This window comes from Lolium rigidum, chromosome 5, assembly GCF_022539505.1.
Source record: "Lolium rigidum isolate FL_2022 chromosome 5, APGP_CSIRO_Lrig_0.1, whole genome shotgun sequence".
NCBI classification, from domain to species: domain Eukaryota; kingdom Viridiplantae; phylum Streptophyta; class Magnoliopsida; order Poales; family Poaceae; genus Lolium; species Lolium rigidum.
This window is the reverse complement of record NC_061512.1, coordinates 121,558,906-121,584,137: the sequence shown is the minus strand read 5'-3', so window position 1 is coordinate 121,584,137 and position 25,232 is coordinate 121,558,906. Positions and strand designations below refer to the sequence as shown.

At 47.3% G+C, this 25,232-nt stretch overlaps 1 protein-coding gene across 1 annotated transcript; it reads right to left on the bottom strand.

Moving 5' to 3' along the window:
- Positions 1 to 7,354: 7,354 nt before the first annotated feature.
- LOC124656331 (luminal-binding protein 5-like) lies at positions 7,355 to 10,869 on the bottom strand. The gene is made up of 2 exons (XM_047195095.1): positions 10,448 to 10,869; positions 7,355 to 8,297 (listed from the first exon to the last, which is right to left on the bottom strand). Exons 1-2 carry the CDS (start codon positions 10,867 to 10,869, stop codon positions 7,355 to 7,357), a joined length of 1,365 nt encoding a protein of 454 aa, XP_047051051.1.
- Between the last annotated feature and the right edge of the window lie 14,363 nt (positions 10,870 to 25,232).

The following is a 25,232-nucleotide window of genomic DNA, read 5'->3' as shown; positions in this document are numbered from 1 at the left end:
TCCTATACCTTAGGGAAAGATTAGTTCTCATAAATTCAGTACTCACAAACATGGTAGTGCATATGATTTCTTTCTTCCAGTTACCTAAAGGAGTCTTGCACCGATTGAATTATTTCCGATCAAGATTCGTTTGGCAAGGGGATAGCGAGAAGAAAAAATATCGGTTGACAAAATGGAGTGTTGTATGCCGTCCAAAAGATCAACGTGGACTTGGTGTTCACGATCTAGAAGTTAAAAACAGGGCCTTGCTAGAAAAGTGGCTGGCCAGGTTATTAACGGAGGATGGTGTATGGCAACAACTACAGCGGAAAAAGTATGTAGGCTCAAAGGCGATCTCCCATGTTATTGGGAAACCGGGTGCCTCGCATTTTTGGGCTGGTATTATCGCAACAAAGAAATACTTCTTTCCATTTGGTTCCTTCTCCATTAGGAATGGGGCGAAGATACGTTTTTGGGAGGATCAATGGTTGGGAACAACCAATCTTCGATCCAGCCTTGTACAATATTGTTTGTTATAAAGGGGACACCTTGCAGAAGGTGATGTAACCTTCTCCACCCTCGGTAACATTCAGACGAGATCTTATTGGTCCCCGACTAGACTCTTGGAACAAACTGCTTCAGCGGTTAGATTAAATACAGTTATCTATGGGGACCGATGAATTCCGTTAGAGTCTTACCAAGAATGGTGTATTCTCGGTAGCCTCTACGTACAAAGCCTTTTGCATTCCTACTCAACCGATCTTAAATAATAAGTCCATCTAGAAGATGAAGATATCACTAAAAACTAAGATCTTTGCATGGTATCTTCATCGAGGTGTGATTCTTACTTATTATAACCTTGCAAAAAGCAACGGGTTGCAAGAAATGTGTGTTCTGTCACGAAGAAGAGACAATAAAACACCTTTTTATTAATTGTCGGGTTGCTAGATCTATTTGGTCAATCATTTAGATAGGTTCTACCCTATACCCACCCCGTAATATTACCAATGTATTTGGCAATTAGTTAAATGGAGTGGATTCAAGGTATAAAAGATTATCCCAGTGGGAGAGATTGCAGTTGTATGCTCGCTTTGGCTGTGTAGAAACGACAAGGTTTTTAATGACAAAAATTCTTCTATTATGTAGGTTATTTACAGGTGTACATCTATGATTCGTTCATGGTCGCCGCTTCAACGCTTCGACGACGAAGACCTATTTATGGAGGTGTCTACACGGTTGGAGAATATGGTCAAGTACTTTATTACCCAATATGGGTGGCTACATAACCGTAGGATAGAAGCCAATGGAGCTGTCGACTAGTTGGCTTTTTTCCTTTTATCCTTTCTGTACTTTTTTTGTTTGGATACTGGATTCATAAACGGCTTTGTGCATCTTAGCTATGTAGAGGCTGGGTGTAATGCTTGATATTTCGAGTAATAAAGCGCCCTTTATCGAAAACAAGCAGCTTGATCATATGTATGTTTGATGACACATGCGCATGTAATGATGACATATGCACCAGAATAATATTGTTTCTAGATGTGAAAATAGTCCTTTATTATTTTTGTCAACTCCTATGTACACATACCATGTAAATTTCCTATCAGAGATCTATAGGTTTTTACCAATTCAGTTGTTTTCAATAACATCGGTCAAATTGGGTTTTGTTGCATGTTTTGCTAGAATGCTACTGACTCCTTAGAATTTCCTAGCTAGCTATATGTGTGTGTGCGCACGTACGTGTGTGTGTGTTTTTGAGCTTTCTTCTGGATGGCATTCGGATTTTGGCCATGCATGTAGTTAATCCGTCTTCGAAAATTTTCAGTATATAGGTTCTCCATGTTAGGCACACGACACCGCATTAAACCTAGATCCTGTGTGACAATGTTAGGCACACGACACGGCAAAGCGCGCATATCTGTTTAGTTTTCAGTATAACTATTAATTTTTCTATACAGGGCCGTCAATCCCTTATTGTACCATCTGGTAAAGCTTACATGACATATTACCAACACTTGTATCGGTTATCGGCATACCGTTTGCATGACAATTCGATTGACATGATTGGTAGGTGGTGAGCTTGTTTCGTATGCATGTCTAGCCAGTTAGATAGCAAATTTAGGAGTAGTAATTGAGGTCCTCAAAATCCAACCATCCACAGACTGCGTATCGTAACATCACACTGATCTTTATATTTATGGAGTTGCTGCTTGTTATCGTACTGCTTGCTCTAAGTCTGAACTGCACAATTCAGTCATGTGGCTGCACTGGCCTATGCTCTTCTTCAGCCTATGGTAATCTCTGTGCTCCATGATCTGGTATTATTTCCCCCTGTTTTTCCTGAATATTTGTTCATTGTAGCTTAACTAGTATATTTCCACAGCTTAACTTTCCTTTTTTTCTAAGATATGATGTCTAGTATCATTGTAAGATGAATGTGATCAAAATTTTATTTTACTTATGGATCAATGGATGTATCTAGCAGGTACTACTGGTTTGAACAAAGATGGCGCCTTCCAGTTCCCTGTGTACCACAGGAAGCACCCTTGCCTAAGCTCGTCGATCCATCTAGCCAGCTTACCTGCAGAGGCGAGCCCCATCATCGGGAATCATGATATCCACGAAGGCAAGTACTTCATGGCCATCGGCCTTGGCACGCCGCCTGTGTCCACTCTTGTCACAGTCGACACCGGCTCCACGCTTTCCTGGGTTGTGTGTGAACCATGCCAGATCGTATGCCACCCAACCGCCCCGGAGGCCGGAGCCGCATTCAACTCCAGCAACTCAACAACATACCAGCGTGTGGGGTGCTCGAGCAGAGATTGCACCGAAGTGCAGCGCAGCCTTGTGGCTCCATTCGGCTGCATCGAGGAGACCGACACCTGTCTCTACAGCCTGCGATACGGTTCAGGTTCGTCAGGCCAGTATTCGGCAGGCAGGCTGGGGAAAGACAAGCTCACGATCGGGAGCGGCTCCAGTACCGTCGTCGATGGCTTCGTCTTTGGGTGCAGCGAAGATGACAATTTCAACGGCCGTGAGTCGGGCATGATTGGCTTTGGGGATGAGAGCTTCTCCTTCTTCAACCAGGTAGCTCAGCACGCGAATTACACCGCCTTCTCCTATTGCTTTCCAGGTGACCACAGGGCCGAGGGATTCCTGTCCATCGGACCCTACCCCAAGTATAATCTAGTCTATACCCAATTGATCCCCAAATTTGGGGATAGGCTGGTGTACTCACTTCAACTGATCGATATGATGGTGGACGGGAACCGGCTCCAAATCGATCCAGCTGAGTACAGAGAGCGGATGCTGATTGTCGATTCTGGAACTGCCGACACCTTCCTTTTAGCCCCGGTGTTTGATGCGTTCAGCAAGGCTATGATAACAGCAATGCGAGCCAAGGGGTTTGTGAGTGACATTGATGGCACGATGACTTGTTTCACGCCTCCTGGTGGTAACTCGGTGGACTGGGGTGACCTTCCGACAGTGGAGATGAAGTTTACGAGGACCACCCTGAAGCTTCCACCAGAGAACGTGTTCTACGGACCGTCGTCGTCAACTGGTGAAGTTTGCTTGGCCTTTAAGCCGGATGCTGCTGGTGTGAGAGACGTCCAGATCCTAGGGAACAAAGCGACGAGATCATTCAGGGTTGTGTATGATCTCCAGGCCAGGTTATTTGGATTTCAACCTCGTGCGTGTTGATTGGAGAGACTGATCTGTTTTCCATAAAAGACAGTACTACTATCCTAGTTCTCCACTGTAATAGATTGAAACTAGTGATTCATGTCATTGTCCATTATTATTAGTACTCCTTGGGCATTCGTCGGCAGCAGCCGTGCATCTGCCTCCCCAAAACCTAATCCCTGACCTCTCCTGTTTCCTTCCGACTCCCACGGTCTCCTCGACTAGCTGGACGCGTGCTCGGCGGCGTCGCTGGATCTGACCGGACCTCCATCTCTTCCATGGCGCTACTCCGGTTCTCATCGTTAGTGCCTCTCCTCCGCGGTGGTCGGGCCGGCATAGCCCGATAGCCGGCACCGTTCCTTGGCGAGCCGAGCCTGTTCAAGATTGTTGCCTGCGACTCGGGTATGCGCGCTTGATCTAGCAGCCGACAAGCGGAGGCGGCCTCCATCGTTTACAACAAGGTCGACGAGTTACTACCTGTCAGCGCTAGCCAACAAGCGGAGAGCTGAAGGACGAAGTTCGCCACACCGTCGCAAGCCATCTCTGCTTCGATTTTTCTGGGTGTTCTGCCCAGTGGAATAACCGAATGATGATGTAGCAATGTCAGGGATTTGAGGGCCCTAGGGTAAATTCTATAAATGGGCCCAATTTAAGCTGCATGCATGCTAGATGGGCTTAAATTTTTTTTTCTTCTACCTTTTCCTATATGCAATGTGACAGCACTGATTATTTTTTTCGAGAACTCGCAGGAGATCTGCGTGTCATTTCATTAAGCTTGAGGAGAGGGGAAAAACGAGTTTACACGCCCAACGGGCTCCACCCCGCCACACCGGCGGCCGCAACCTAGCTTACAACTCTAGATAACCCACGTCTACTTGCGAGCCACAGATTCCATTCCTCAACGGCCCTGTCAAGCACAACACCTACCGGTGAAACTACACCGTCGAACACCCGCGCATTGCGCTCAACCCAAAGAGCCCGCAGAACCAGCATGATCGCAGAGTTGGCCTTCTTGGCATCCCGTCGCGCCAGCCGGTCAGAAATGGCGGGCCACCACATGGGAAGCAAGCTGTCGGCGGATGGCGGTGGCAGGTCAAGCCCTGCGCGTCAACCGAAGCCGGTCCAGATCGCATGCGAAAAAGCGCATTGCAACGAGATGTGGTCTGCCGTTTCGTCGACGGAACCGCATAGCGGGCACAGCACATGGGACGGAAGACCTCGCCTCAGCCTTCGGTCGGCTGTCCAGCATCTACGATGGAGCGACAACCAAGCGTGAAACCTATGCTTGAAGGGGGCGAAGGAGTGCCAGACATGGGCTGCACCGGGGAGCGCCGTGGTGCCATGGAAGAAGGCACGGTACGCCGACCTCACGGTGAACACTCCGTCCGCCGTCCACTTCCACCTGAAAGAATCCTCCCCGACGCCAAGCTGCACCGAGGCGACCGCACTCCAAAGCTTGAGATATTGCACCACGACATCGACAGTGAGCTCTCCAGTGAGGTCAAGAGCCCAGGCATTGAGTGGCACCGCATCACTGACAAAGCGCCGCTTGATGCAGCTGGGTCGAACCAACCGCAGCACGGCTGGGGCGATCGCCGCAACCGAAAGGCCATGGAGCCACGGGTCCTCCCAAAAACTGAGCGTGGCACCTGAGCCCACCGTGATTTCAACAGAGGCGTAGAAGATGGCTGCCGCATCCTGGTTGACTTCGAACGGGAGGCCCGACCAAGCTCTATCAGGGGACGTACGCTGGAGCCAAATCCAGCTGGCACGGAGGGCAGCATGCATCCAGCGCAGGTTAGGGAGGCCGAGCCCTCCCAATTTCTTCGGAGCGCACACCGCATCCCACGCAACGAGGCAGTTACCTCCGTTGGCCTCGTTTTTGCCCGCCCACAGGAAGCCACGCCGCAGCTTGTCCACGGCGTGCAGAAACCACGGGTCCACATCAAGCGCCATGAGTTGATAGACCACCGAAGCCGCCATGATGGCCCTGACATAGGCCACACGCCCTTCTCTAGACATGAGCCGGGCCTTCCAAAAGACCAGCTTGTTTGCCAGTTTGTCGAGGACAGGCTGCAGCTCCGCTTTGGTGGGCTTGCGCAAAGACAACGGGAGCCCCAGGTATGGCATCGGGAGGGCGCTGAAAGGGCATGCAAGGGTGGGAGCCACCGCAGTGTCCTCGCCGCAGCGAATGGGGGCAGCTAGGCTCTTGAGGTAATTGACCTCCAGGCCAGAAGCATCCCCGAAGCATCGCAGAATCTCCTTAACAGCCCGCAACTCTCCCTGGTCCGGCCTGGCGAACACCACGATGTCGTCCGCATAGAGGGAGACACGGTGTTTTAGCCCAAAGGCACCCAGGTCCACCAGCACGTTGGCCATCTCGGCCGCTCGAAACATGGCATCGAGGACAACATCCATGACGAGAACAAACAGCAAGGGGGAGAGGGGATCACCCTGCCGTAGCCCTCGCCCGTGAAGGAAAGCCGGGCTCGCTGCACCATGAACGAGGACCTGCGTCGTAGCAGAGCGCAGCAGCATAAGCAGCCACCTAATCCACCTTGGGCCAAAGCCACGCTGCCGCAGCACGCTCAGTAGGAAAGACCAGGACACGCTGTCGAAGGCGCGGGCCACATCTAGTTTGAGAAGCAGGGCAGGGACTTTCCTCCGGTGGAGCAACCGAGCAGACTGTTGGACCAAGACAAAGTTATCTTGGATGCATCTGCCTCGGATGAAGGCGCTTTGGTTGCGCCCAACCAACTCGGCCATCCTGGGAGCAAGCCGCGAAGCCATGATCTTGGCTATGAGCTTGGCGAAGCTGTGGACGAGGCTGATAGGGCGGAAGTCCTTCAAGTCCACCGCACCATCCCGCTTAGGGATAAGCGTGATGAGCGCAGAGTTGAGCTCACCTAGGCCCTGGTCTCTTCCGAGCGACACCTCCGTCACAGCAGCCATCACGTCCGCCTTGATGATAGGCCAACAAGCCCGGAAGAACTCCCAAGACAAACCGTCGGGTCCAGGAGACTTGTTGGCGGGCATCGACTTCACCGCGTTCCAGACTTCCTCCTTAGAGAAGAGGGCCTCCAAGGCCACCAGATCCACCGGGGCGAGGCCCATGCACTCCAGGTCCAGGTCGTGGACCCTTGGTCTGGCTCGGCCCAGCAAGCGGTGGAAAAACCCCGCAGCGAGGTCCTCCATGCCAGCCTGGTCCACCGCCATGACATCGCCGTCGCGCAGCGAGGCAATGTGATTCCTCCGCTGCCGCTTGGAGGCCTGGATGCGGAAGAATTGCGCGGATGCATCCACATCGAGGGCACCAACAATACGCGCCCTTTGCCTGGCAATGGTGCGGTCCAAGGACGCGAGCCCGAGGACGCGGCATTCGAGGCCACGTCGAAGAGCCATCTCCGGTGCTTCGAGGGTGCGATGGTCCTGGGCACGATCAAGCTGGCGGATAACCTCATTCGCGACGAGGATTTGGTCACGGATATTGCCCACCCGCCGGGCGCTCCAAAGGTTAAAAAAATGTAACATTGTTATCAGTTCAACAACACTGCACAAAAAAACTGAATCCACAATACATCGACAAGATGCATGATCTATCCATCCAAACAATAACAATGCGCTTATAACCATAAATATCTTAACACAAATTTGAGACATACCAGACGGAGAATCGGAGATGCCAACTCCTCTATCCATCTGCCGAGGGATGGGTAAGCAGAGCAGCTCCAAGGGTGACCACTTCATCAGGCTTCAGACTCGCATTTACCACCTTCCCGTCAAAATAGTCCCTGACGAGCCTCTGAATCTTGGGGATCATGGTGCTCCCGCCGATGAGAAGGATCTCATCAACCATGTTCCTCTTCTTCTCCAGTTCAGCCTCCACCATGACCCTGTCCAACAAGGCTATGACTTTGAGGAACAAATCGTGGTTCAGCTCCTCAAACTTGGCCCGGGTCAGCGTCTCCATGAAATCGAGGCCGTCCACGAGTGATTCGATGGCGAGCTGCGCGTGGCGTCGAGTGCTCAACACCTTCTTGGCCTGCTCGCACGCTGCTCTGAGCTTTCCGTGTGCTTCCTTGTCGTTGCTAATGTCCTTGCCGTGCTTCTGCTTGATCAGTGCGACGAAGTGGTCCACGATCCTCTGATCGAAGTCGTCTCCTCCAAGGAACAGGTCGTGGCGCGCCGAGTAGAACTGGAACACGCCGTCCACCAGCGTCAGGACGCTCGCCTCAGCTGTGCCGCCGCCTACGTGGAGGACGAGGACGTTGCCCTCTTCGCGGAGCTTCTGGTGGAGGCCGTAAGCGACAGCGGCGGCGATGGGCTCGTCGAGCATCCTCGTGGCACGCACGCCGGCGATCTGGCCGGCATAGCGCGTGGACTCCGTCGGCGCCTGGTTGTAGTGCTGCGGGACGGTGAAGATGGCGTAGCGGACATCGCGGCCGATGTACGCCTCGGCTGCCTCCCTCAGCTTGGCGATAATCATGGCAGTGATCTGCTCGGCGCCGTACTCCTTGGCCGCGCCACCATTGAGCTTCACTTGTATGTGAGGGTTTGAGTTCTTCTCCACGAGCTTGTATGGCACGGTCTTGATCAGTCTCTGCACAACATCTGTGTCATACCAGTGGTTCCATCTATGATACATTATGGAAATGATACATCAGTGTCAAAACCGAAGTATTTTTAAAAATGAATTATTTCAGCATTTGGCTAACAATTATAATAGTTTTTCTTGATTCTCAATTTTAGGAAAAATAGGGCCATACCTCCTCCTCCAATACTGAAAAAAACCCTCGGTATAGAGATACTTTGACGATATTTTAAACTACAATATTTGTTATAGCCAAACACCTAAAATTAATTTAAACGACAATATTTTTAGAAACTAAAGTATCGTGAGGAAAACTTTGAAAATACTTAGCTAGTACCTATGACTTATGGAACAACACTAAAAAGAATGTGGTGCCGAATATGATAAATGCTGCAATTATATGAAATATCTGGCTAATCAGAAATGACTTATGTTTCAATCGTGCTCCATGGGCTGGAATGCAGGTGCTCTCAAGAAAAGTTTCATACACTCTTGCTCAATGGAGCATCATGTTAAAAGAGGTGAAAAGAGGAAAGCCTCTGGAGATGGTGAGCATGGTGGAGGCATTAGATCGTGCTCCACCGCTATTGTTGTGGTTAGATCTTGGTTGACACCTCAGAAAAGAGCTAAGACTGAGTTTGAGGTGGAGTAGAACCAACTCCAAGAGGATGATGAATCTTGGAAGATCACATCACCGGACCTAGCGAAGACTTCGAAGGCAAAGGCACTAATGTTGGTTGGACATGGAGAAGGCTTCGTAGTGATGCCTAGGCCCTAGTCATTTCCAGCTAGCGTCTCTTATTGTTCTGAAAGCTTCCTCGTTTGTTGTTTGGGAATAGTTTTTTTTTTTGGTGTGATGTAAAAACTACCGTGTTAATTCTTTTCTGGAACGGGAAAGAACTTGGATGTTATAATTCTGATGGTTTCAGAAATAGAACCGAGGCTAGGCCCTATTCTTCTAAAAAAAGTTAGTTCTTTCTAAACTCAACCAACTAAAAGTATTTAAAACTATGGTATTTTTAAAAACCATTTAAAAAAATACTTTACTGCTGCCAAACACATTTATTTCCAGATAAACGGTTGAAAGGAGCATGGATTATGAGTCTAGCGACTAGTTTAGACTAATCACTCGACTAGTCTATGAGTCTTAACTTGATTGTCGACTAGCTTGTTCAACTTGACTAGTTTGTAGAGTCGAGCAGTGGAGCGACTAGTCATGGACTAATCTAGATTAGTCTTAGTATTTAAGTATCATGTATATATTAGTATTTAAGTATCATGTATATATGGTTGGCCATAGTGGGTGGTATCATACATTAGTATCATGCATATGATGCTAGCGTATGATACTATCTCTATAATGCATCATATCATGTATTATTAGTACCATAGCCTCACTATAATTATTGATATGTAGAATGTCAATGCAAAACTATGTTGATCCGTTTGACATTAACTCTTTTAGTTCCGCGTACTATGATACGCTATCTGCCTATGATACCACTACAATCATCTGTCATTATTAACTTTAGTGTCACACCAGCTTTTTACATGTATGTAATGTATTATAGTACCTATAATTCGTCCACTATGGGTAGCCTAAGAAAGTAACTACCTCTGTTCACTAATAAGCCTTATAGCATATTTCTTAAAAAGTTAAGCAAAGTGAAGTTTGGCCAAACTTTTAGAAAAATCTATCGATAACTATAAAATTATATATATATAGGTATTTATCCTATATATATCATGAAAATATATTTTACGGTGCTGATTTTGTGTTGTCCATGTTAATGGTTTTTACTACTTCCTCTGTTTTTATTTACCCTACATTTTGGGTTTAGTCAAAGTTAAACCTTTTAATGTTAGACCAAAGAAGTAGCAAAACATAGCAATATTCACAATATCAAATTTATATAATATGAAAATAAATTTATTGTGGTTCTTGTAATACTAATATTGCATTTTAGACATATTTAGTCAAATATTTTTTAAGTTTGACTTTGATTGAACCCAGAACTCAGGGTAAATAAAAAACAGAGGAAGTATAGACTTAATCAAACTTTACATTGTTTGACTTTTAGAAAGAAAAAAATATATAAGGCTTCGTCCTCGAAACGTATATAGTACTCCCTCCAATCTCTTTTAATTGCCTCGGATAATAGGGGAGTACTACTTTGTGAGATATTGCATTACCTTTTCCCGAGGAGACGCTTGAAGCCGAAGATGGCAGATCCTGGGTTAACAGCAGCGTGGTTTCTTGCGTCGTCGCCGACGAGGAGCGTGCCGTTTCCAGTGAAGGCGACCCATGAGGGGATGCAGAGCTGGAACATGGTCTGGGCCCTGCCGTCGGCGTAGCCGGCGACGCATGAATTGGTGTTGCCGATGTCGATGGCGACCACCGTGGCGTCCCAGGGACGGTGGTGGACGGTATCCATTAACGCGCTCGCGTCCAAGGAGAGAAGAAGCAGAAGAAGCAAGATCGCAACGCCAGTACTAGCCCTGACGAGGCAGCAGTCAGGAGCCATCGTTGCAGCCACGGACTGAAGCGAATCGGCCGGCCCGATGCCATCCTTATATGGCACAGCGGTGCCCCACCGGACAGACTCCAAGTTCATCCACGATTATATTTTGTTCGAGACTTCGAGTTCTGGAGCCTTGATACGCAACTTATCCCTGACCTACTTACAAAGTTAACCTTTCTTCCACAAAGCCAAGTATGAATTCGAGCCGGATTCAAAGACTTCAGCACCATACTAGTTTCAATGAGAACTGCGGAGATCGCACAATTTCATAACCCTCGGTCTAGTGCTATTGGAAAATGCGCTGAGTTGTCATATATATGGATAGTATTCTGTTTTCCCCTTGCGATAGCATGCTGGTACGAATGTGGTTCTCTGAAGACTGAAGCAGTAACACTTTCTGCACGTCCTTCAACCGAAACACCAGTAATTCTGAGCCATGGTTCAGAGTTCCTTAACTGTTGGGCGATGATCGGGAAGACGACGTCCTGCGTAGTTTTAGCTGCGCAGAGTCACGACGGCCGGACGACAATCTCCTGTGCTCTGCACCCTCCAGAAACGGTCCGCCAGCAGACTGAGATGATTTGGTCGAATTTGCTGCTGGCTTAGAGCAGGTCTAACAGACCCCGTAAAAGGGGCAAACCCGTATAATAACCGCCGATTTGAGGGTTTCGGCTCTACCCGGGCGTCTAGCAGACCCCGTAAAACAAGCTCCCGCATCGATTTTTTTACAGTTTTGGCTACGGGGCGGTTCTTCGCCCCTTACTTGTAAGGGGCGGGAGGCTGAATACAGGGCCAACCCCTCATCCCATTTCACTATGGCGCGCGGATATTTCAGAAATGCCAACCGCTTTCCCCGCGCCGCCGCCATAGCCACCCGCGCGCCGCCGCTGAAAACAGAATATTCCGTAGGATTCTGTTTTACGAGGCGGGGATACGGGTCTGCTAGCTCGGACGAGTTTTTGGCCAGCGAAAAGTGAATACAGGGCCCTCTACTCGTGTTTTAAGGGGTAGAAAAATAAGGGATCTGTTAGACATGCTCTTAGCCCACCACAAGTACCAGCAGCAAACGAGCAGCACCAGGCAGACCACAGCAGCGGCTATACACATTATCATGAAGATGGTGTTGCTTGCTCCATGCGCGTGTACCACTGGGCGATCTTTCTGGGTAGAAGATGTTCCTTTGTTACCTGGACAAACTGGTTGAAAGAAAACAACAAGGGATTAATGTATAGCTTTGAGAATTTTAAATTTGTTTACCCTAGCTGATTGTCATATTAACAGTTACTGTACATATTATCTAGACCAGATTTGCTGCATATAAAGTCTGAACAAAGATGACAGAAAATGTGTACCTCGATAACATGATGTGATAGGAAACGTCCATCTGTTAACATTAACAATATGCTTGTCCTTTCCCTGACACATAATGTATGACATTACCAGTCCAGGAGAAGTACCCTTTGCTCTCATGTAACGGCACAGGCAGCACGCTCCGCTCTCACTACTTCCCGGTAACTGATCAATGGCATACAGCAACGCCTTGCAGCATGCCGTTGATGGCGGACTCCATTTCCCACCTGGTTGTAGGCAAGTGAGCACAGCAACACTAGTCTTCTCGTAGCGACAACTCCCCACCACATCGCGAGAATCAAGTTTGGCAGATAAGACTTGGGAGGCGAACAGAAGGATGGCGAACACACGGACCCACATTCTGGATACTGTCAAAGCAGGGGAAAAGAAAATCATATTCATAACTAGACTAATAATTTGACATAGTATATAGAATTTCCATGTGAAGCTCATTCAGCTAAAGTCGTGGAAGGGGCCCCTGCCGCCCAAGCGGTTCACACCGCCGGCAGTTCTTGCGGACTTCATCGACGCGGCGCTTGGGAAGTCTGGGGCATGTGCGGCTGCTCGCGTTCCTACGCCGACGAGCCTTGCTGCTCCGGCTAAGGAGCCGACCGCCGTTCCCCTGGCGCCGGCGGCGAAGACGTCGATCGCGGCGGCTCTTCCGCGGTTCAAACCGCTCGACGCGGGATCCGTGGCGGATTTGGGTGGGCCGCAGCCACGATGGGCTTGGTTTGGGCGGGCCGTCATGGCCGTGCAGCGTGCGCCGAGGTGTGGGTTTTTTGGTGATCGCATGCGATCACGGTCTTTCGACCAATACCTGCATCGTTCTTCGCTCGACCCCGCCGCCACAGCTCGTCATCGCGTCGCCGCCTCCGTCCAAGCCGTCGTCGTCAACTCCTCGTCACCAACATCTACGTTCCAGTCTTCGCCAGGATCTGCTTCGCGACGCTCCTTCGCGCAGGTTGTTGCCGGGGCGCCATCGCTCGTCGGGTTCGGCGGGATGGTGCGGCCCCCTGCGCCTGCCGGGGCCCCTGGGGCGGTGCCAGGACAGGCTGCAGCGGCGTCGGCCGCCTCGGGTCCCATGGCCGGGCCGCCCCGCTCCGTTCCTCCGGGGACGGCGCCCGCTCCTTCGGCGCCGGCTCGTCCGCAGGCGGCGGCAGCTGCGTCGGTCGCCGGAGGGTACCAAGGCCCTCCGGGGTTCCAAGGTTGGCCGCAGGGGGCCCTCATGCCGCCGGCCCCTGTACCGCCACCTCGGCCTCAGGCGGGATTTCGCCCGCCGCAGCCGCGCATGCCGGCCGCTCCGTTCGTACCTCCTCAACAGCCGCCGTATCTTCCTCAGCAGCAATACCCCCAGTACCCGCCGCAGCAGCAGTATGCTCAGTTTCAAGGTCATTTTTTCCCCACTACTAATCCAATGCAGCAGCCGGTGGTGTCACAGGTACCACAGCAGGTTAATCCGCCGGCGCAGCCTGGGCAGCAGAAGAAGAGGAGGAAGAAGAAACCCGTCGCAGCGGTGGGGGCAGCGGGAGGTGGTGCTGTTGCGCCGCCAGCTATTCTGCAGGGTCACATGCAGGACCCGCACCCGGCTAGTATTCCTACGCCAGTGTTGGAGACGGTTCCTGCACCGCTCATGCCGGTTGTTCCACCGGTGGTTGCTGCGCCTGCGGCGAATGCACCTGTGGTGAAGCCGAAGAAAGCGGGTCGCTGTTGGAAGTGCGCGGTCAACACTCATGCTTCTAAGGACTGTAAGGTTCCTCATTACTGCTTGGTTTGTGACTGCGGGGCTCACCCGACTATTCGTTGCCCTGTGCTGAAGACCCCGAGACCTATGAGTTTTTTTGTGGGTTGCGGTAATGACGCCACGCTAGATCTCCGGGTTCCGACTCGGTTTATAAGCCACGGTTGTTATCCAGCGGAGCACCTACAGCTTTGGTGCAGGTGTCGGGGAGGGGACTGCTGTAGCGGCGGATATTCAGAATCTCATGGCGCGCATGTGTCCGGGGAATCCCACTTGGAAGTGGGAGGCGCAGCCTCATGGTGATAACGCTTTTCTGATTGGGATCCCCACCGCTGAGGACTTGTCGAGGATTGACGGTATGCAGATGAGCGTGCCGAAGATTAATGCACAGGCCATGGTTTCTTCTTGGACTCAGCAGGATGTTATGCCAGAGTTTGTGATGGAGCCTGTTTGAGTGCATGTCGAGGGTGTTCCGAATGCTCTACGTCACTTCCTCGGTCTTTGGGCTGTTGGTACGTTTATTGGTACTACTGTTGATGTGGATTTGTACACCTTGAGGAGTCAAGGGTTAGTTCGTATTCAGGTGGCCATGAGAGATACTTCGTTCCGGAGAAAGATAAGGCCAAGCACGGACCACCATGCTTAGAGGTGCTGGCTCGCTTGCGGCTTAATGGATACAGATTCAGATTTCGCCGTGAGCCTTCTGAGTACAAGCCGGACCCTAGGTTTCGTCCTTTCTTTTGGAAGGGTGAAGATGAGGACGATGCGGCTCATGGTGACGATGATGGTTTTGATGATGCCGCGGCAGAGGGGGCACCAGGGGCCTCACTTATGGACGTTGATGGTCATGCATCTTTGCCTACTTCGGCTCAGCTTCGGTACCGGTTACTCGGGTCGCCATGACACCGTTTAACCACTCGCCGACGGCCGACGGGGGCAAGGCGATTGTGGCTAGAGCTTTGTCGGTGTCGCCACACTTGGTGGCAACCCCGCCTCCGTCGCGTGTTCGGACTTTTATGCAGGGGAGGACTCGTCCGGTGTCTTCGTCTCCTACTCCACTCGGTGGTCCTCTAGTTGCTCCCACTCCGTCTTCTACCTCGCCTCAGACGGAGAGGGGGCTTCTGCAGGCTTCTTCTTCGGCGACTGGCTCGTCGGACTTGGGGATGCAGCGCCACGCCGCGGTGGTGGTGGAGCAGCAGCAGCCGGCCTTGGGCTCGGCGCTGCCGCAGCTCCCTGCCGCTGATGCGGCGACGCAGCAGCACCCCCCTGGTCCGGCGGGGTTTCAGCAGCTGGCGCAGCAGCAGGTCGTCGGAGCGGTGGGGCAGCAGCCACCGGCCCCTGTCTCGGTGGCACTGCAGCAGCCGGCCATGGGCAGTGAGGGACTGCACGCAGTCCCGGGCACGCCTGGGCAGCAGCCAGCCTCGGGCCAGAGCGCCCCGTCGCCGGGCGGAGGGCCTGGGGTGGCGCCGTCCTCGCCCCGTGCGCCTCAGGAGGAGGAGCAGGACTGGTTGGGGAGGCGCCCCAGCCGGTCCCCTTTGAGGCGCCGCAGCCGATCCCCGGCGCCCTCGCCGCCTATGGGGGTTTCGGCGTCGCGGTCGGGTTCGGTGCAGGGGGCTTCATCGCCATCTACCCCTGCATCGAGATCTTCTTCACCAGCGTCAGGACGGTCTTCTTCACCACGCTTGTCTCCGCCTCCGCCAGTTGCCCCCGTTTTGCATCCTCCCCCCACTATTCCTCCACCAGTGGCGCAGCCGCCGGTGAGGAGGAGTGGGAGGTTTGCTACGACGGAGGATGGCGTGGAGGCTACGGATGAAGACGTGATGCAGAGGGCTATGCGACGTAAGGCGGAAAAGAACCTCGACACGGCAGGTACCAGTTTTTCATCCAAGTCCTTCACTTCTTTTTCTGATTCTAGAATTTCTTCGAATTTGAGTAGTGTAGGTATATCTTTGGGTAGAGGTTCGGATGAGGTTTTAGCTTCAGCTCATGTGTTGAGACAGACGGAGCTTGACCGTTTAACGGTTGCTCCAAATGGATCCACCGAGCTGGCTACTTCCATCGTTGACGATGACGAAGATGATGGCATCCTAGATGATCATCTTCTCTCAGCTTTAGTTGGGAGTGTGACAGAAGTTGATTTAGACCACTCAGAGCTTAGTTCAGTTTATGACCTCTCTGCCTCTGAACGTGGTTCTAGATCATCGGCTGGAAAGAAATCTCGTAGATATGGCAAAAAATCTAAATCCAAAATAGTTTCTCGATGAACGGCATGTTTCGGAATAGCGAGAGGTCTTGGTGACTTGGCTAAGCATTCTCACATTGCCGATGGTTGTAGAGATTATGATTTAGATTTCATTGCTATATCGGAGACGGGTAGGCGGAATTTCACACAAAGTTTTCTCGACCGATTGTCGAGGCGGAATTAACTTTCGGTGGTTTTCTCGCCCACCCCGTGGTAGATTCGGTGGCATTTTACTTGGCGTCCGTATTGATACCATGACTGTCTTAGCTAGTTCGATGGAGAGTACCACATTAAACTCGACATTCGAGAATAAAGCGAACGGGTTCAAGTGGACTCGGTCGCTGTGTATGGTGCCGCTCGGGATGCTTTTAAGGCTGACTTTTACGTGAGTTGGTAAATCTTACAAAAGATAATCCCTACCCGATTTTAATCGGAGGCGATTTTAATTTGTTGAGATTCCCTCACGAGAAAAGTAAAGGCCGCTTTGATGGACATTGGCCTTTTCTATTCAATGCTGTCATTGACAAGTCTTGATTTAAGGGAGGTGTTCATGTCTGGTCGACGGTTTACTTGGGCCAACAGCTTGCCCGAACCCACCTACGAGAAACTAGATCGCGTGTTGATGGACACCGAATGGGAAAATAAATACCCTATGGTGTCTGTCCGTGCACTAGAACGTATTGTAAATCTGTCTGACCATGCCCCCATCCTTCTAACCACTGGGGAACCCCGTCCTGTATGTAAGCGGCCGTTCAAATTTGAACTCGGTTGGTTACATCGGGATGGTTTTCATGATATGGTTAAGAAGGTTTGGGAGAGACCGGTCGGTGGCAGCTCTCCAATTCTGAGATGGAACAATAAGATGCGATCATTGCGCAAACATCTCGGTGGTTGGGCTGCCCATACGGCTGGTATTCTTAAAAAAGAGAAGGTTCGCTTATCAAAGGTCATTGATGAGATTGAGGCTTTTGCGGAGGTTAGACCGTTGTCGACGCAGGAGATTGAACTCAAAAATCAATCAAATGCGCAGATGGCGAGTCTTCTTCGTGAGGAGGAACTCAAATGGTACCAGCGATCCAAAGCCCAGTTCATTTTAGAGGGAGATTCAAATACGCGATATTTCCATGCTTTAGCCAATGGAAGACATCGGAAAAAACGTATCCATTCTCTTACTCAAGATGAAGGGGTGATTGAAGGCCATGAGCAGCTCAAATCGTACATTACTAATTATTATAAAGGCTTGTTTGGTCCTCCGGAGGAAAGTACTTTCTCTCTTAATGAGGATTTAACGGCCGATATACCCCAAGTTTCCGTTGAGGAAAATGGTCTACTAACCGCACCTTATACCGAGGAAGAGGTTCGGAAGGCAGTTTTCCAAATGGAATGCAATAAAGCACCGGGTCCCGATGGTTTCCCAGCTGAGTTTTATCAAACTTTCCGGGACACGATTAAATCGGACCTTCTAGATTTGTTCAGTGACCTACACTCTGGACAACTAGAATTATTTCGTCTAAATTTTGGTGAAGTAATCTTGTTACCGAAAGTTAATGAGGCAGAAAGGATTCAACAAAATAGACCTATCTGCCTATTAAATGTAAGTTTCAAGATTTTCACGAAAGTGGCCACCATTAGACTTAATACGGTCGCGGATCATGTTGTCCAGCCATCACAGACGGCCTTCATGCAAGGAAGAAACATCCTTGATGGAGTGGCGGTCTTGCATGAGACGGTACATGAAATGCATTCTAAGAAATTAAATGGGGTTATTTTGAAACTAGATTTTGAAAAGGCGTATGATAAAGTTAAGTGGTCATTTCTACAGCAAACACTCAGGATGAAAGGTTTTTCTCCAGAGTGGCGCGCTCTGATAAATGATTTTGTGTATGGTGGTAGTGTCGCAATCCGGGTCAATGATGACACCGGTCACTATTTCCAAACACGAAAAGGGTTACGCCAAGGGGATCCGTTATCACCGATGTTGTTTAACATTGTAGCGGATATTCTGGCTATACTCATAGAGCGGGCTAAGGCTGATGGCCAGATTGAAGGTGTGATTCCACATCTAGTTGATGGTGGCTTATCTATACTTCAATACGCCGATGATACAATTCTATTTATGGATCATGATCTTGAAAAAGCTCAAAACTTGAAATTAATCTTGGCGGCCTTTGAGCAATTGTCGGGATTGAAAATCAATTTCCATAAGAGTGAATTGTTCCGCTTCGGTGATGCCCAAAATGATGCGACTCCGTACGCAGAGTTGTTTGGTTGTGGGCAAGGCCAATTTCCGATTCGTTATTTGGGTATTCCGATTCATTATCGGAGACTTACAATCGCGGAATGGAAATTAGTGGAAGAAAGACTACAAAAACGCCTTAGTAGCTGGAAAGGCAAGTTGCTGTCCCTAGGTGGAAGATTGATACTCATTAATTCGGTACTCACAAACATGGTACTGTATATGTTATCATTTTTCATCTTACCAAAAGGAATCCTGCATAAACTCGATTATTATCGATCCGCATTCTTTTGGCAAGGGGACGAGTGAGAAAAAGAAATATCGACCGGTTAAGTGGAGTATAGTTTGTAGTCCCAAAGACCAAGGTGGGCTTGGAGTTCATGATTTGGAAGTCAAGAATTCGGCCCTATTGGGAAAATGGCTGTTTAAGCTCCTCACCGAGGATGGGACTTGGCGGACTATCCTTCGGCGAAAGTATATCGGTTCGAAGACATTATCCCAAATGGTTTGGAAACCAGGGATTCTCACTTCTGGGCCGGGCTAATGGCGACTAAAAATGAATTTTTTCGCCATGGCACTTTCTCAATCAGAAATGGAGCACAAATACGTTTCTGGGAAGATGCTTGGCTTGACAACGCACCCCTAAGTGAACAGTATCCAGCTCTTTATAGGATTGTTCGTCGTCAAGGTGATACCATTGCTACTGTAATGGCTACCTCACCCCGAATGTGACGTTCGGACGGGTTTTACTTGGACAAAGACTTGCGGCATGGAATACCTTAATTCAACGGCTCGGGGATATTCAATTATCGGACGAACCGGACGAATTTAGATGGAACCTTCATGCCAACGGTGCTTTCTCTGTGAAATCTTTCTACAACGCGATCCTTCTTTCTGATCTACCAGTTGATAATAATAAAAAGATTTGGAAGATGAAGATACCATTAAAAATTAAAATTTTTGGATGGTATCTTCGTCGAGGAGTAATCCTCACCAAAGATAATCTTGTTAAGCGTAATTGGCATGGAAGTACTCGATGTGTTTTCTGTCAACAGGACGAAACAATCAAGCATTTGTTCTTCCGAGTGCCGGTTCGCGAGATCTATATGGTCGATCATCCAAGTAGCGTCTACCCTGTATCCTCCGACTAGTGTTGCCAATGTATTTGGTAATTGGCTCCATGGTGTTGATTCAAGGTTTAAGTTGCTTCTTAGGGTGGGGGCGCTAGCAGTTATCTGGGCGCTTTGGCTATGTAGAAACGACAAGGTTTTTAATGATAAAGATTGCTCTTTGTTGCAGGTCATCTACAGATGTACAGGTATTCTCCGTTCGTGGTTACCTCTTCAGCGAGTGGAGAACCGAGACCTGTTTACGGAGGTGTACACGGTTGGAGGCTGCGGCGAGGAATACTTTTTCCCAACATGGGTGGCAGCATAGTCTACGGATAGATGCCCCACCTACTTCTTAGGCGTTATATGTTTCATCTTGATGTGTATCTCGCCTAGTTTTTTGTTTTTATCACTTTCGAACCTGAGACAACATAAACGGCTGTGTGCATCCTGGTTATGCAGAGGCTGGATGTAATTGCTTATAAAAGTAATGAAAGCATCCTTTATCGAGAAAAAACTAGACTAATAATTACATACAGAAGAACTAACTAGTTTAACAAAAATAAGAAGTCATCCTTTCCTAAGCATGTTAGAGTTTCTGCCAAACTGTCAATCTTGAGAAGTCAGAAAGTGTAACTTAGAAACAGGCTAGAGGTTCAGCAGGAAATTTGCAGTAAGGATCAAGCCTCGCATTGACCCAGGAATTAAATGACTGTATACCAAACTGAGTTATAGAAACAAGCCATGTGACAATTGAAGGAGTCGCATAGTAAGCTCAGGAAAGCGGAGTAAGTAGCACAATTATTGACAACTTAGAATACTGTGATCGCAGGAACCAAAGAAAACTCGTTACTCTGGAGTGCAATCATCATGACCATTTAGAAAAACCATTGTGGTAGTGGAAGCAAGGTTCATCTGAAGGGAAAAATAACATGGCACCATAATCATCAATTTTTTATATCCATCATTTGGCATGACGTATAGCAAGTAACAATCAAATCTGATTGCCACTAAAACAATTAAAGTTATCTTCATGATTGCATTGTAATGAAGAAACTGCAAATGATGTTTCTCTCATCTTGCAGAAATCACTCCTTAAATTTAAATATATGCACTATAAACTTCCTGAACGTTAGTACTAATTACAACTACCGATTTCAAGTAATTGTAGAAAAGGTGATTTATAGATTCCTAATGATTAATTCAGAAAGTGGTGCACAAATAGCAATATATTTTAAATCGGTGATACGATATGCAGAAATTCTTGGTTGTTACTGCTCCTTCTCAGGGTACATAGCTCTGCACTAGCCTGGATATGCTCTTTTAGTATCTCTTCGATGAAGATTTCAACTAAAAACAAAAAGAATAGTGTACACTGATCGATTACTTGATGAAAATCTGAAAAATGAAGAAGAAAATTTTGGACAGATAAAACTACATTTAAGCCAAAAACAGGGAAATTATAAGCGATTATCCTCTGAAACAAAATTCACCCCTAAAAGCAAGCCGAACGTCATTGAAATATGGAAAGGATGAAAAGTCAGAAACTGCTAGCAGAGTAAATGCATATAGCGACTCAACGGTAACCAGTAATTATCAATCATACTACTTCTGTTTATAAAAGGATGTCGCAAATTTATCTATACTAGTAAGAGTGCACGCGCAACGCACGATCAATTTAGAACTCATGAAACTAAAAAATGTATATTAATTACAAGTTAAGTAATTTGAAGATAAGCAAAAAAATCATCTACATAATAAGTAACACTATCTGCCTTGTTTTCTGATGAAGAACCACTTCACGCCACCAAGAATTTCACATGCAATGGCAGAATTTTTGTATTTATCTTTGTTCTCATGGTACTTCAAAAATGGGACCAAAAATATCTTCCTCCCTTCATTACCATCTTACATATGCATTGTACATCATTGACATAAAACCTCTGTAAGTAGTGTGTACAAATGAGGAAAAAAACAGTACTTGACATGATTTGCACAAAATCCACACAAGGCTTTAACCAATCATCGTAAGGCTCATTTGATTCATTGCCAGGTGGAACATATAGATATATTGGGCTTGCTGATGTGAGCGGCTGTGTGGTACCAGTCCTCGGCTACAAGTTGACTTCCCATGTCTTGATCCTCTCTGCCCTCTGGAGTCCGGAGTGTCAGAATCTTCTTTGATGCTCTTCGGCTGGGAGAAACTGGCATCATACTCTTGGAGATGGGTCTTTTTCCACATAAAATGTGCCGCGGCAAAACAAACAGATTAGCTGAAATGTTACCATATAGTGAATGATAGCTACAGCAGATTGACATATGAAATGAGTGCAGAAAAGTTGTTGTCTTACTATGGTGTAGTTGTTGCCAACAACACTAATGTTGTTCATAGTTGACACGTAAATGGGAAGCTAGGAGTGAAGGGAGCGAGTTCTCTTTTCAAAATTCATCTCCTGGTCCCTAGTTAGACATGCCATGGATGATAACACGTAGAAAGGATTCAAATATCCTCTAAATTTACCCGACTTGACAGGTCCCTGAAGGGCTCTACCACAATGAATAATGATCATTTCATCATGTAAAAAATATTTATTGAAGGGAGTATGGAGGACCTATGTAGTCAGCAGAGCCGAAGATCCTAGAGCGCATATGTGAATGCAATGTTTGAAGAAGGCCACCATAACAATATGCACTTGTATTATGTTAGTGTGGTAATCTTTCTCAACTTGTATTATGTTGCCGCATAGATAATTTCGTTGAAAAAATAAGATTAATTATTAAATATGGTTATAATTGGAAATTGCTCTGTGTTCCGCTAGTAGAGATGCAATCCTATAATTGGCCCTAATATGTTGGTGTAAACTATTGAAAAGCTGAGAAAAAGGCATAGTTAACCTGGGTACTTCAGAGATGAAGTGGTACCTGAATTGTGATATAATCTGCAACTAACCTTCATAAGATATTATGGAATTTCCGACAACTGATTACTTACTGCAAATACTCAAAACACACACACAACCAGATGAATACTAAAGTGAATAACATATATCTCACAATCACATACAAAAACGATATCTTTCTAAACTAATTGAGAAATAAACAGCAACACTGAGTGCATGCAAAATTGCATCAATTAGGCGAGCCAGAAATAGCATGCTTACTTATAAAAAAAATACCAATTTGCAATAATACGCACTCCCCGATGGAACCCCTGGAAGCCAAACTAAATGGACCCTTGCTCATTTATCCATGATAAATAAAAAATTAATAACAGAAGCATAGGTATAGGTGAGTATGGACATCTGAAAGTAGTGAAATTTCCATTCTTATTCTTCTCTCAAAGCTGTCAAGAAAAGAAAAGAGAAACACTCTGGCAGCGCAATCACTTTACGCCTAGGTGAAGTTCCCTCCTGTGAGGGTCCATATCAACTCGCAGATTTTTCTTTTTGAAGGTAAATGGTATATATACCAATTGCCTACTGCAGCACATGATACTCTACCCGCTTGGTGTAATAATTTTCATATGAAGAGGGGCAGCCAACATATTTTAAATGTTAGTGTAGACACAATCTGTAGCTGTGAAATCTGAAGAACGATATTTCCAGCATCTGCAGGCAAACGATATTGAAAGAAAAAATGATCTTTTGTCACAATTTTGAGTTCATTGCACAAATACACACATATAATCTTCCAATAAGAAATTATGTGCTCCAACGGAGCTCTTGTATTAATAATATCCATAAGTAAAAGCGAAAAATAAACTGCGTGTGAGTTGATGGTGTGATTTCCATAACAGATGAAAATTTACAGGATGATATAACGTCCAGTGAGAATGCAATATACCTTAGAGGTGCTAAAATCTGGAGTTCTCCATTTACAGTACCAACTATCATTCTCATCAGTGAGAGCTAGGATTTTTTCGGAGCAGAATAAGATGCTGGCATTGGAGGCCTCATCTGAATAGAAAGTCCAAAAATATCACCTGGTTTATCACATATGAAGGAGTTGACTGCATGCTATTTCCATAACAAATGAAAACTTAAAGGGATGATATAATGTCCAGTGAGAACTTTCTATACCTTAGAGGTGCTAAAACATGGAGTTCGCCATTTATTGGACAAGGTATCATACTCATCAGTGATAGCTAGGATTTCTTGGAGCACGGTAAGATATTGGCATTGCAGGCCTCACTGAATAGGAAGTCCAAAAATATCACCTAGTTTATCACACATGAAGGAGTTGACTGCATGATTTCCATTATAAATGAAAACATACAGGGGATAATATAATGTCTGGTGAGAACTTTCTATACCTTAGAGATGCTAAAACCGAGAGTTCACCAAGTATCATTGCATGCCTCCTCTAAATGGGTAAGTCCAAAACTATCACCCCTCGGTTATCACAATTGAACACTTGTTGGATAGCAAAAATATTAATCTTTCAGAACGGAAAAGATATGAGCCCACTTTTGCTTGCTCTAGAATTAGTCAAGTGTTCGCCGGAGATCAGTAGACCTACCATGCCTTCCTTGCCCAAGGTCTAGGGATGGAATTCGAGTCGAGCCGAGCCAGCTCGGCTTGACTCGCTAAAGCTCGGTCAACAATCGAGTTAGCTCGACTCGACTCGTTTAACAATCGAGTCCGGGTTTGAAACTCGGCTCGACTCGCAAAGCTCGCGATTAACTCACGAGTAGCTCGTTTAAAACTATTAAATAGAACATGTAATATGTACAATGCATTTTCCCCGAATATTTGGGCATAAATAACGAACAACAAGCATTAGGATTATGGTACCACAAAAATATAAACCACAATGATCAATATATCATCAGCATAAGATTGCCAAGTTGAGAAACCACAAATATATTAGCGCATTTTGGTGGGCTTGGTCCGAATTCATTTTTATCGAACTAAACGAGCTACTCGCGAGTTCGATGAACTCGGCTCGTTTAGCTTGAACTCGTTTAACAACAAAATATGAAACTCGGCTTGGCTCGTTATACACCGAGTTCGAGTTGAGGCGAGTCGAGTCACGAGTTACTCGTTTAGCTCGCGAGTTTCGAGTTTTAATTCCAGGCCTACCAAGGTCTGAGGGGCTACCACACCTTGGACAGAGCAGGCGACAACGGAAGGAGACATTCCTTGTCGTTGGCCACATGAATGCTGACCACTCATACCAACAACAATAGAGCCCTGCAGCCTACACAAGAAAAAACAACTATTTTTAGGGCACCGGAACTTAACAACCAAATTACGTGATCCCAAGAAGAAAAAACAAAGAACAAAGCAGCAAAACGGTGGCATGATGGAACCACTGGTCACAACGAAAAGGTTGTCAGCGCGAAAGAAATCCCGGTCGGTGGTATCGTCAAGCTAGCAGAAGAAAAGATTGCAAGAGCAACTGTGTGTCTTTTACTTCAGAAACTGCACACAATCACCAATTAATCTAGGACAAACATGTCACAGCCATATAAAATTTAACATGATTAATCAAGGATCAAGTGCACAAGAAGAATTAAGCACTGGCCCAAGTCAGAACTATTCCATGCATCAGAACTGAAGCATTTAGCGAAAATTTAGAAAATATGCAGAATATCCAATTTATTTTTATAGCTTTCTGCAGTCCTTGACAGAGCATGAGCACAATCCCCACTACTACACGTGAATTACTATATAGCTACCTTATTATGGCATATATACCTATATCCTCATATCTTCTAGCTTGGAAAAGCATTCACAATTTACTGAAACCACAAAAACGCAATCCTTCATACTCGAGTAC